The sequence below is a fragment of the Contarinia nasturtii genome, unplaced genomic scaffold (genome assembly GCF_009176525.2).
Source record: "Contarinia nasturtii isolate CC-2019 unplaced genomic scaffold, AAFC_CNas_1.1 Cnas_scaffold_745, whole genome shotgun sequence".
NCBI classification, from domain to species: Eukaryota; Metazoa; Arthropoda; class Insecta; order Diptera; family Cecidomyiidae; genus Contarinia; species Contarinia nasturtii.
Genome location: NW_022198093.1, coordinates 346,759 through 359,194, shown reverse-complemented (window position 1 = coordinate 359,194; position 12,436 = coordinate 346,759). Strand labels below are relative to the sequence as shown.

At 34.6% G+C, this 12,436-nt stretch overlaps 1 protein-coding gene across 1 annotated transcript in view; it reads left to right on the top strand.

The window, feature by feature from the left end:
* LOC116341543 overlaps positions 1-12,436 on the top strand; it is a 148,535-nt gene that overhangs the window by 36,401 nt on the left and 99,698 nt on the right. Inside the window, exon 2 of the mRNA XM_031768666.1 lies at positions 221-395. Within this exon, the coding sequence (XP_031624526.1) occupies positions 221-395 (175 nt within the window). The remainder of the gene's footprint in view (positions 1-220; positions 396-12,436) is intronic.

Genomic DNA, 12,436 nt, shown 5'->3' with positions numbered 1-12,436 from the left:
AATTTAATAAGCGCCCGTAGTAATGTTTGCACGTAATCGGAAACGATGCGAACTAGAACACGAATGAGAGCGAGAGAACATTAAGTAGAAATATTTAATAGGATTACTTAATTGACAGAACAAACTATTTATGAACTTGTGTGCCTAACGACATTCCAAACAATAAATCATAATAATGTTTCGGTTTTTTTTCTCTCTCTTTCTTTTCGACGAATTACAGTTTACACAGAGAGGAAGAGGGTGGTGGAGGCCACACAGCAGCCATGGAAAACGAAAAGCGTATGAGACGCGAAATTGCAAACAGCAATGAAAGACGACGAATGCAGAGCATCAATGCTGGCTTTCAAAGCTTACGATCACTGTTGCCACACCATGAAGGCGAGAAATTGAGTAAGGTAAGTGTCAAATGAAATGCAGAATATATATGTGTATTTATATATAAATATTTATGTATTTGAGAGAAAAACTTTATTTATCCACTAAAATTACGAGGCGGACATGCCGCTTACAAACTGTGTTATACAATGTCGATGTGGTTGTCTCTGTATGTGTGTTACAATAGTATACTTTACAAAACTACAACGACAAAGCAAACGAAACTACGAATGAACAAGAACAATCGAACAGAATGAAATGAGCGCAAAAACACAGACCACATCGAAAAACATTAAGTAGCTTTACGTATATACTTAACCAAACTAGCCGATCCGTTTTAATTTTTTCCCTTTTGTCTTTCTCTCACACACACACAAACTGTCTTTAATTTTCTGCTGTTGTTTTTGTTATTATGCATGAACCGAAACTCACTTGAGCGCCCCATATCAAGAGGGACCACCAACAAAAGCAAAACGAGAGCCGCAAAGCGCCAAAACAAAATCGCATAACAAATGTTTCAAGTCTGAATGGGAATCGAACTTTTAATCAGAATTTCATAAATATGCCGTTGTATTCATGTGCAATGTGGTGGCGGCAAATATAATGACACAAAGCACATTAATCGCCTTTTACACACGCAAATGCCTTCCTCCATCGAATGGCAACAGCACATTTTTTTATGGTTTCTGCGTCCGTGATTGTGGCACTGATCGAATGAACATGAATATTCACATTCAAACGGAAATGTTTATCAATTAAATGGTAAAAAATTCATCGTTAAATTGAGTAATGAATGTGAAAATGCATGGGAATGTCTTCGATTTTTATCTCTCGTTCTCACTTTTTTGACGATGTATTGTTGTCAAACCGATTTTGTTTCTTCTTCTTTGGTTTTTTTTATCTTTTCTACAAGTGGTAATAAGCTTTTCGTTTCACAACTCAATTCACGAATTCTCGAATATCACCACGTTAATCCATTGAAAAGTTGCAGTTAAGTAGTTTTGCGTGTGAGCTTAACTTGCTTGGCACACGGACTTTCAAGTATTATATATTCTCGTTTTTTTTTCGTTTTATTTTAAATTTTATTGAAAAATAAACAGCTTGCACTTAAGCGCTGCCACTTAAAATTAAAACATTGATTTAGTTTCGACATCGCGCACATTTCCACGAAATATTATTGCCATCGTGCAATATGCTGATACTAAATATTTGACATCGGCAAATGTTTCATTACCTTTTTCGAAATGGCGTTTAACTATTTTATCGTTCTAAATATTCGAGTTGTGCATTTAATGATCGAGCTTGTACTTTTTACTCTTTCTTTTGCTCTGTCTCTCTCACGCTCTCTATCTCTTTATCTTGGTGTGTTGCTCGCTCTCTTGCAACAAAAATTCCAACTGACACTAAACTGAAACTTTCGAAGTGTATATCAAAACACACATTTTATTGCACATAAAACTAAATAAAAAAAATATTACATTATACGCGTTCGTGTGCACCATTAAGTGCAATTTCAATTTGAATATGTAATTAACACGGTTTTATTTGAAAACCAAATGTGATCTTCCGTATTGAATGGTGCCAGCAGAGAGAGAGAGAGAGAGAGAGAGCGCAGAGTGGCATAAACAGATGAGTTACGCACAAATCATACACATAAGAATGCCAAACAAATGATTTCGTAAGTTCTAAACGGCCATCGACGTGCCATGAAAAATAAATTATATTTTAAAAACAAAAGAAGCCCGCGCAAGAAAAATAAAAATATACAAACGACGGTTGTGTGATGAATGATCTCAATTCGTGTACAATAAAAACAACGAAAATGAAGTGGCCGATGTAGCCGAACACGAAAAACGCAACACACCGGAATCAATCAAAAATAGATGAATAAAGTGACTTCATGAGTACACACCGTGTGTACGCATTCACATGAATAATACGCTCGCGCGCGTATTCACTTTTCTTTCTCTGTCTTTTAACCAAGAGATTAGTAACCATTTAAACTTTTCAATGATACCATTTGGTATGCTTTTTTGCCACATACTCTCCACACATCCAATTGCTAAGGTACTAGTTTGATTGCTATTAGCGGCAAAAGAAAAAACGAAACAATTAAGGTTTAAATGAGCGTATCGACATCGTCCAAACCAAACGATCAACAGAACTCAAAATAGTTTGATTCTTAATATCGAATTAACATGGAGAAAAAAGTAACTATTATTCAAATTTATCGCATATTTATCATTCGGATGAGAGAGTTTTTGATTTTTGTTTTTATCGATTTTCATTTCGGGTCGGCGTTGTGCTTTTATATTCACTCTTGATTCAATCGCATGTAGTACACTTTAAATTTATGTGCTTGCAATGAATTTCATTCGAAATGTAATTTTCAAAGGCCATTGTATGGAATTGGTTTTGTGGAAAATATATGTGTGTGTATGTGAAAGAGAAAGAAGTTTCGAGACTTTGTTGTCGTTGCTGTTCATGTTGTTGCTACGTGCTTTGTCGCTGCGTGCCGTGTTCACTTGTGAACATTTATCATTTCTTTTGCCATTTAAACTTGGCTTAATTGAATATTACAAGAAGAATCTCACCGTCAACGCTGATTTATCGTACCGAATGTGCGCTCACTCTTTCAACTCTCTCGGTCGCCGTATGAAGCCATCGAAATGTAAAAGATCTTAATTCGTCATTTTTTCTTTTCTTTTCTTTTGTAAAGTTGTCAAACAAAGCAGAACAATCAATTTGTAATCTGTTGAAATCGCTTTACAAAAGCTCTGTCACTTCTTGTCATGATATAGATGAATGCCCGCCACAATGTATTCGTAGAATACCTGTCATTAGCCCATGCGTGCTCACAGTGTAATACATTGAAAAGAGTTGAACATTTTGATTTCTGATCGCTTTATGACCTTTTCGCCAAAAATAGCATCAAAAACACATCACACACAACATCGTATCACATTAACCTAAATATGCAGCGAGAAAAAAACACAGAACAACATTTAAATAGCTCTCTCAATCGATACATACCAGGTTTTTCGTCTGGTTCATTCAGCCGTTTGCCAAGTCACGATTTATCAATGTTCAATGGGTGCATGAACAAAGGGGCAACAGATGTAAGATGTGAGCATTTTTCGTCGTTAATAAATATAAACATTGATGCCACACAAAATAAATCACAATGTCGATAAAGTCAATGACTGATTATCTATTTGTGGTTGGTTGTTGTTGTTTTGTGTATATTTTGCGACGACTTTAAACAATAACAAAACATTTATTTATTTCTTATTCACTTTATTCATGAATGCAATCGCGATGTTCACTTTTCATATTCTCATTTCACATTGTCATATTATTTGTTTTGCCGTGATTCGATGACATATTTAACATTGCTGTATAGCATTCTCAATGGCTTTGATGAATAAATCAATCAAAAATAATAGTAAATTATTGAAATGTATTCAATTGGGCATTGATAAATGCGGCGCTGTAAACCCCATGAAAATTCATCACATTTTAAATGTGCGCGCAAACACAAGATGCAGACAGAGCAAGTAACTTCGGTTTCATATAGATGTTCATTTGTGAGCGAGAGAGAGAGAGAGAAAGAGCAATGTGGTTGATGTACGATTTATAAATGATGTACGATGTCTTTCGGTCGTGTCATTTCTTCATCATCTTGGCTTTTGTTATGATGAACAGCCGCGAACTGTTGCGTTTGGCAATTTATACCATCGCTGTTATTGGTGTTTACATTTTTGATGATAATGCATAAACGTATGAACGTGTTGTTGTGACAATTGTCGGCATAATGCCTATAATTCCCATTCACACTTCATTTAATCGCACGCTCATCCGCATGCCAATTCGCATTGTACACAAGAGTGCTGGCGCGACATGGAAGTTTTTGGCTATGATTAACTTTTTCACCGACACCACCTCCTTCACGTCGTTCTGTCACTTCTGCTGACTTTGCCTCGCACTTTCTGTTAAATCATTGTTTATTTAAAATCGAGTTGGCATTCAATTTTTTTTTGTTTAGTCTCTTATATATTGTTGTTTTCTTCTATTCTATTCATCCCAAAAGTACTTGTTTACTTGCATTATGTTTGCGCGTCACAAAAACGACGTTCACTTAATGTATGAGTCATGTTTCCGCTTGCTTTTCGCAACCTAGTCCAATGCTGACAACACGCCACATAAACACCAGCAGAACAAGAAGACGATGGATAAGCAACAATTTACTGTTTTGCGCCAAAAAAGCCATGCTAAAAGACTTTCATTCATCGTTCGCTCGGTTTATGCTTTCATTTAATAAATTCCTTTTCTGGGTTTTACACACATTTGACCGATAATATAACTACAACGACTACCACTATTACTGCTGCCGATGGTAGTGGTGATGGTGGTGCGTTCGCTGCTGCATCATATTCATTAAATATATTCATAATAAAGCTGCATAAAGCCAATATATAAATTTTAAAGCATCAACTTTGTGGCCAAAATAATATTCCTTTGCACGCTTTAGTTTTGATGTGAATGAGTAAATATAAATTATGTGCGGTGTGCAATAAAATCTTGTGTGCGGGAGTTTGAGTTAGAAAGTTTAGTCTTAAAACTCTATGTTGTCTTTTCCTTCTTCTTTTTCTTCATTATTCCGTATCGAACAATGTAGAACCACATCAATGTTGCTCATATTCTTCAATGTTCGAAATAAACTGTTCAGATTTTGTGGGTTCTTTTCATATTTTGCTTTTATTATATGTACTTGCGGCAAATATTTACTTTATATTGTGTTTTCATTGCAAATTTTATTCAATCGCGTTTTTCAATTAAACGAATAAAATGGCAGAGAACAAAAAAGGCAATGGCTGCAGCAGAAACAACAAAAATGCTGCGGTTCAAATGCATGCATATCGAATCCATTCATGATGTGATATGCCATGATTAACTGCATAAAAAAGGAATTCATTGTTTATTACACATTACATTCTTTCACCTTAAATCAATAACATGTAATCGTATCATTCATTTTTGAATATGCATGTCTCGGTGAGCTTTGTTATATGGTGTGCTTTCTTCTTTCGAGCGGCGAATTCACTTCGACGAATTTCACAAAATAAAGAAATGAAAAGAAAATGACTAATGACAAAATCGTAGATACCAAAAACCCATTCAAATTTTGAATTATATTCATTTTCAAGTAAACATGTGAGAAATCAAAATACACGCAAATCGAATGCGCGGTGCAATGCAAAATAAAAACGTAACAAGTCAAAACAAAAAAATTAAAAGGGCAGCAAACCCACAATGAAAAACACAGACAGTTAAAAGAGATAAACAAAGGCAAAAAAACAACAACAACAACTGAATTAAACTGAATGTGCGCACACATACACTAAATAAACTAGCAGACAACGAGCGCAAACGTGCGCACAACTATCGAGACACAGAATCATATCCGACGTGATGCACTATAAAACGAGAAAGAAAGAGAACGGCAGAGAAAGCGCACAAGCTCATGCATACACAAAACAGCCGCGCCAAAAAGCACACGGCGAACAAAAGCATCGAATTTATGAATGAAACCTACGCCAATAAAAAAAAATTTCTCAATTCAATGTTATTATAAATTATTATCTCTCTGACTTTGCCTCTATTCGTATAGTGTGGTGTGTGTGTGTGTGTGTAATATTACTCATATACATATTATAGTGACTGATATATACGATGAGCGTGTTATGGCTCGAGAGTTATTTATTACTCTTTAGTATCGATTTTTGTGTTGGTGTGGTATGGCTTGTTACTTTTTTTCATTCAATTGATCATTAAAATCAACACATACACGAGACAACCTACAATTAAATTGACTTCATGTAATTTGGCATTCATTTCAATCAAAATCGTACAACCAAACAAAGCACAGCACCAACAAATTTCAAGCACATGCAACAAGCAAATGTGTATGATGGTCACAAATTTTACATCCGGTCAACTGGCAACGATTTACATTTCATTTTATGACGATTCCGGTGTATATAAAAATTGTACAACGCCCGCCGAATAGCATTCGGTTTACAATATATGTTTTTTTTGTCTTCTCTCGCTCGTCTCTCACGGGACAACGACGCCGATGACAACACACCGGTGTTTACTTCGAATCAAATTAATATCTGACCGAAATCCCAATTTGCTCGATCGCACTTTACATAAATTTTGCACGAAAAATCGATTGCATTCGACATGACATGACAGAGATTAACAGCTTAATTACGGTGAGGTTAATGTTCAACTCTTCCAAATGTACACATGGTATAATTAAAGTGACTTGAAAGTTTTCAACTTGTGTACAAGTTAATTAAACAATCAGAATTTAATGAATCTGATCCGAACCACAGAGAGCATGAAAGGAGAGTGGTGGTGGTGGAGGGGGCAAAGTGATAAACCGACTATGTTCCAATTAAGCATTCAATATGCACAACAAACTGCTACATAAAAGTTTTCGTTTAATTCTTTTTTTTTTTTTGCTTTCAATTTGTTGTTCACTTTTTATGGCTTTGGTCAAGCTCTTTCATCTGCCATGAAATTCGTGGAAATCGAATTTAAGTACTTTGATGGAAAAAAGACGAAAAAAATACCTCGATCGAAAGAAGATTTCATTGTTTGTCCAGTTGCAAATGGACTGAAAGCCAAATAACAACGTACAAAAAATACGATATACACTTTGAACTCATGGATTAAGCCCACTGGTTTGCGTGGTCCGTGTTTTACTACATGCGATTTAATAGACTGATATTTCTCTCTCTTTTTCTCTTTTATGGTTTGTTCTTTTGTTAAGCTACATTTAATTACTACTTTAAATATTGATTTACACGACACATGCACATCTCCGTCGTCTGCTTTGCCACAATCAAATACACATACATGTCTCTCTTTTTTTCAATTAAAATTTTTGTTGCTGTGTTCAGTTTATAATCAACTTCACACTATTTGCTGTGAAAATCGATAAAATGAAATTAAAGCCCCACAAGAACAAACTCGCGCACACACTATTTTTATTTCGAATCGTTTTATTTTTGTAGTTTGACGCATGTAATATCGTAATATGTAATTATCTTATTAAAAGTGTTAAATTTGTGAGATATATGCACACATATATATTTTTAATTGCTTCGCATACCTAATTAATAATGCAAATGAAAATGATCCATTTTCAGTGTTTGTTTAAAGAAAAAAATATGTGAAAATGTTCATTCGCGCGCCAAGTGTAAGCAAGTTAGTTACACACAGGGAGAGATAGAGACAGAGAAAGACAGGCAGGCAGTCAAAACGTTTTTGAAACGTTTTTACTCAAGCTACTCATAAAACAATCTACATAGTTTTTTTATGTTGTAAGTTGTAAATGTGGCAGGAGCAGAGAATGCGAAGTCGAAAAGTGTATATAAAAGAATACTTCGTCATAAAACATGAAAAATTTCGTCATCATTATCCATATATCGCTCCATGGCATTCATGCTGGTTTTCATTTTCGCTTCGATAAATGTTTTATGAAGAATGAAATTTCGAGCTCACGCCAATCGAAAATTTCAAGCTCATGCCACCACCCTTTCCTCACTCACACACCGACCCACCCACATGCATACACACACACAATGTACAAAGAAAACCGTTGATACGCTCAAATTCGTCGTACTCATACATTTTATCTCTTATTTATGTACTATGTTCATGGTTTTATACTGTCCCGTTTTTCAATTTCAACATTTTATTATGGTTTCTGGTTGCATCCACATCGAACTTTATTGCACAATGCGTCAGGGATATATTTTACAACGTAAACTCTCTTTACGATGAACCATTTTTGTTACAGCTTTACATTCAATGTACGTTTTTATACACATGCACCACATACAATTTTGCGCTATTAAATGGCTGGCAAAGCAATGTGCTTCAACGCACGAATACGTTACCTCCTGGCTTCCTCAATTGTTCCATGCCAATTTGCAGTTTGCCACAATCACACACACACACACTCACACCGTTCGCTCTTACATTTTATACAATTTGGCTGGTGAAAATCTGATGGGATCGCATCGATTTGAATTTTATATGACACCATGGCTGGTTGATACAATCACTCAGTTGCACTTTAGGCCAACACTTTATTACTTATTCATAATCGTTCGTGGTACCACACACACACACATATAAACAAATAAACAAATATTATAAGAAATAAAAACAAAACGATCTAAAACACAGCCTCATTCTGTTCCGCATCGAATTATCAATTTATAATACACACACACAATACGACCGCTAATATAGTATGAAAACGAAAAAGGCCAAAATCATCATTAAATTTACTATGCGCATAAAAATAATTGGCTACGATGCAGATTAAATGTAATAAAAAAAAATAAAGAAAACAAAAACACAAAAATTAATTATTATTATTAAAAGAATCCTACTCAAATGTGGAATAGAAAAAATTGAAAAATTTGCACAAACAAACGCAATAGGAACAAATAATATGACGGAAAAAGAAATGAACAAAGAAAGAAAGAACACATTTTGTGCACGCACAACCAAAGACATGTATTAAATTCTTACATGCTGAACGACATGGCATGGCTTTCTTTTTTTTCCGGCCACATTTTACACTCAATTTAGCGATTGCATAATCAGGAATGCAACAGTTGGCCTAGTATACGGCCGCGCTCAATATACTATATTGCGTAAAGTTTACTGCAGTAAACTTAACCTTTCTAATTATCTAATCATACAAATTGACGATACAAGCAAAACTGAAATGTAAAAATAGCAAATGAAAATGGAAACGCACAGCAGAATTGAAAGAAAAAGTGAATTGAGTGCGAGAGAGAGACCCAAGAACGGAGCAAACGAACAAAGACATTCAAATCATAAATATATTTATCAGAGGCACGAACAGAAATATACGGTTACACATTACACAGTATATGGGCTTTTTTTATATTTCTCTAACGAGAAAATGAGTAAATTGCATCCAATGAAATTTATGTTTACATTTGCGGTGCCGTAATTCTAACACGTTGAATGTAATGTGTTCATCGCACATCATGCCATTTACTTAAAACATGACGCGACTGACCGTACACATTCGCACATTCACAACACACATTATAGCCGTGGCGCATAATAACATAATTATTATCTATTTTGCATTGATTTTCTATGATTTGATGTCTGAATCGTGTATTCGCGAGAGATTTGTAGAGTGCACAATAAAAACTGAGCTAGACAAACAGAGAACGACACCAAGGGAGCAAGGGAATGCAAATAGACAAGAAAAAAAACAGCAGCAACAACAACTGCACACACATCAGTTGGAAATAGACAAAAGAACGCGCGAGCCAATTTGTTTATGCGATGTTTTATTATTATTGTGTTTGTGAAAATTGCTCAATTAATTTACGCGAAGCTCGCAACTGTCGTTGGCATTTGGAATATAACAAGGTGTGCATATTAAATTGCAACGCTTGTTTAAATTGCATTTGTGTGGAATTTCAAATATTCACTCACAATCGAATCGTGTTTCATTTGATTATTCATTTTGTTTTCTGAACACATTTTTCGTGTGTTCGTTTACAATTTCATCGCTGCTTAACCGCCGTTTGCACGCATTCTTCGCATCATTCTTTCGATCTCGTCAAGTTTATTAACGAGCTACACCATAGTGCAAACGGAATGATCAAACACACACGCACACCGGGCATGGACGGACCGAAATAAAAACGAACGGATTTTTTTTTTTCGAAGAAAAACAAAACAAAAACAAAATATCTCGTAATAATTTTGATCGAATGCATTTTTATGGTTTGATTTTATGCGCATTGTGTAGAAAAAAACTTAAATGGAACGCATAAAAGTGCTTAGACGAACGCACATAGTATACATATGAATATAGTATATATATTTTTTTCTTTAAATAATCAGCACAATTTGAGATGGCGTCAATCGCGGTAATGCATTTTACTGAAACTTGTTAACCTTTCCGAACTTTAACAAGGCCGATTTATTGTTTATGTTTTCAACGCAACTTTTGCTTACACACTAACTCGTTTACAAGCTTGAAACTTTTTCTGTGTCTCTTTCTCTCTCGCGCTCGTTTCTTTGCTGTATGCAATTCCAGCAAGACAGTAAGAACGATGGTTGCTATTGTCTAATTACTGCATCGATTTTTGTCATAATTTTTGACGTTAATGCAACGGCGCAACGTACATAGAGCGGGCAATAAGACAAGAATGATGCAAACACTATAAAGATAGAAATTTCTTTGTTACATTTTGCAATCGACGAGGGAAAAATGGCTAACCATCAAAAAATCAAATTATCGCTAATGGCTTTGAAATTGTATCGAGAAAATGTGTGTATGAAGGTAGTAATAAAGACAATTTGCAATCATTTTAATGTAAATTGAATCCATTAAGCAGAAAATGTGATTTATGGCCGTACTTACGGTGCACCTGATAAAAAGCACTTACTGTCTCCACCGTTGCTAATAAGAAAATTGAATTAATTGAACACTTGAGCATGAAAGTCAGTCACTTTTGAGAATGCAATGCAATGAGCAATTCGGGTTCTCACTGATTTGCCGAAGAAAAAATATATTCATGATAGAGCATCACATGGTGATTTAATCATATTTGACTTTCATCCGTTCGAAGGAATTTCGGAAAAAATATATATAAATTCACAAATACCATATTGAATGGCTTCAAACAAATATTTTTGTTTTAACTCTACATCGAATCATTTTGGAGTGAAATTCATTCATTCCCTTTTTGTCCAATCAAAATGAGTGTGAAATGAAAGAAGAGAGAGGAAAAAAATGCACCTCGATATGAATGAATATTTACAAAGCATACATCACACACATATAAAGAGCACACTGTCGCTCAGATTCATTCATGCCACAATGAACACCAATTCAGGTTGGGCAAATATCGTCTGCATATCATGGTGTTTGTGTGTGTATGTGAAAATCATAATGCGATGCCATCGGTAATGCAACAAACGATTTTACAATTGACTGAATTGTTCATGCTAGATATATTCCACTAATAATAGAATAAATCCGAAAATGATGATGTCTGTGATTATAGTAAATGGCTTAAATAAATTAACTAAAAGAGAGAATTCTTTCTTTAAAAAACGAATATAGAACAAATAGTTCTATTTGGATTTACTACCGATACTGGTTCATAGTTGATAATCTAGTAATGAAACAAAAAAAAACGTTCAGTTAAACGAAACGTAGCAAAAAATGCGCAAAGAAAATTATATACAAAATTTAATAACCGTTGACGCCCCCAATCTAATCATATCGATCCTGTGTCACCATTGCGCTCAGTCAATTTTTTGTACCAGAAATTGATACAGAAACATGGAAATTTCAACTCAAAATACAAAAATAAACGACCGAATATATCAATTATTCAATTCAGTCGTGCCGATTGGATCAAACCATTTTAATATTGAGGGTTATCGCACTTTTCATTGCAACACTTCTAGTTACTTCTATGCAATCAACAATTCATTTCCCACAAACTAAAACTCTGATTATTATTGCCTTTCAATTTATCATCGTGCCATCGAAACGGCCATTTAATTATGTATATTCGGTTTTTGTAAAACATCATGAAATCCCATTTCTAATTGAAATCGAACGAAAGAACAATGGCAGATAGAGTGAAATTATGAATAAAATAACACCGAATAGTTCACATTAAAACAGGAGCACCAAAGAACACCGAAAGAATTGAAAACAAAAAAGAAATCTAAATACATCGTATTTAGTAACGGTCCGATGATTAAGCTCACACAGAACGAATGCGACAAAAACTAGTGAGAGAGAACGTGTGAGCGAGAGAAGGGGGAAAAACAAAACAGAGAAAATGTGGAAACAATAATAAAGAAAACAAGTGAAATGTCATTAAATTGTTCGACACTCAAGGCAAATACAAGCAATTTTTTGGGTAATTAATGTACAATTTGATATATCTGTATCTGGCTA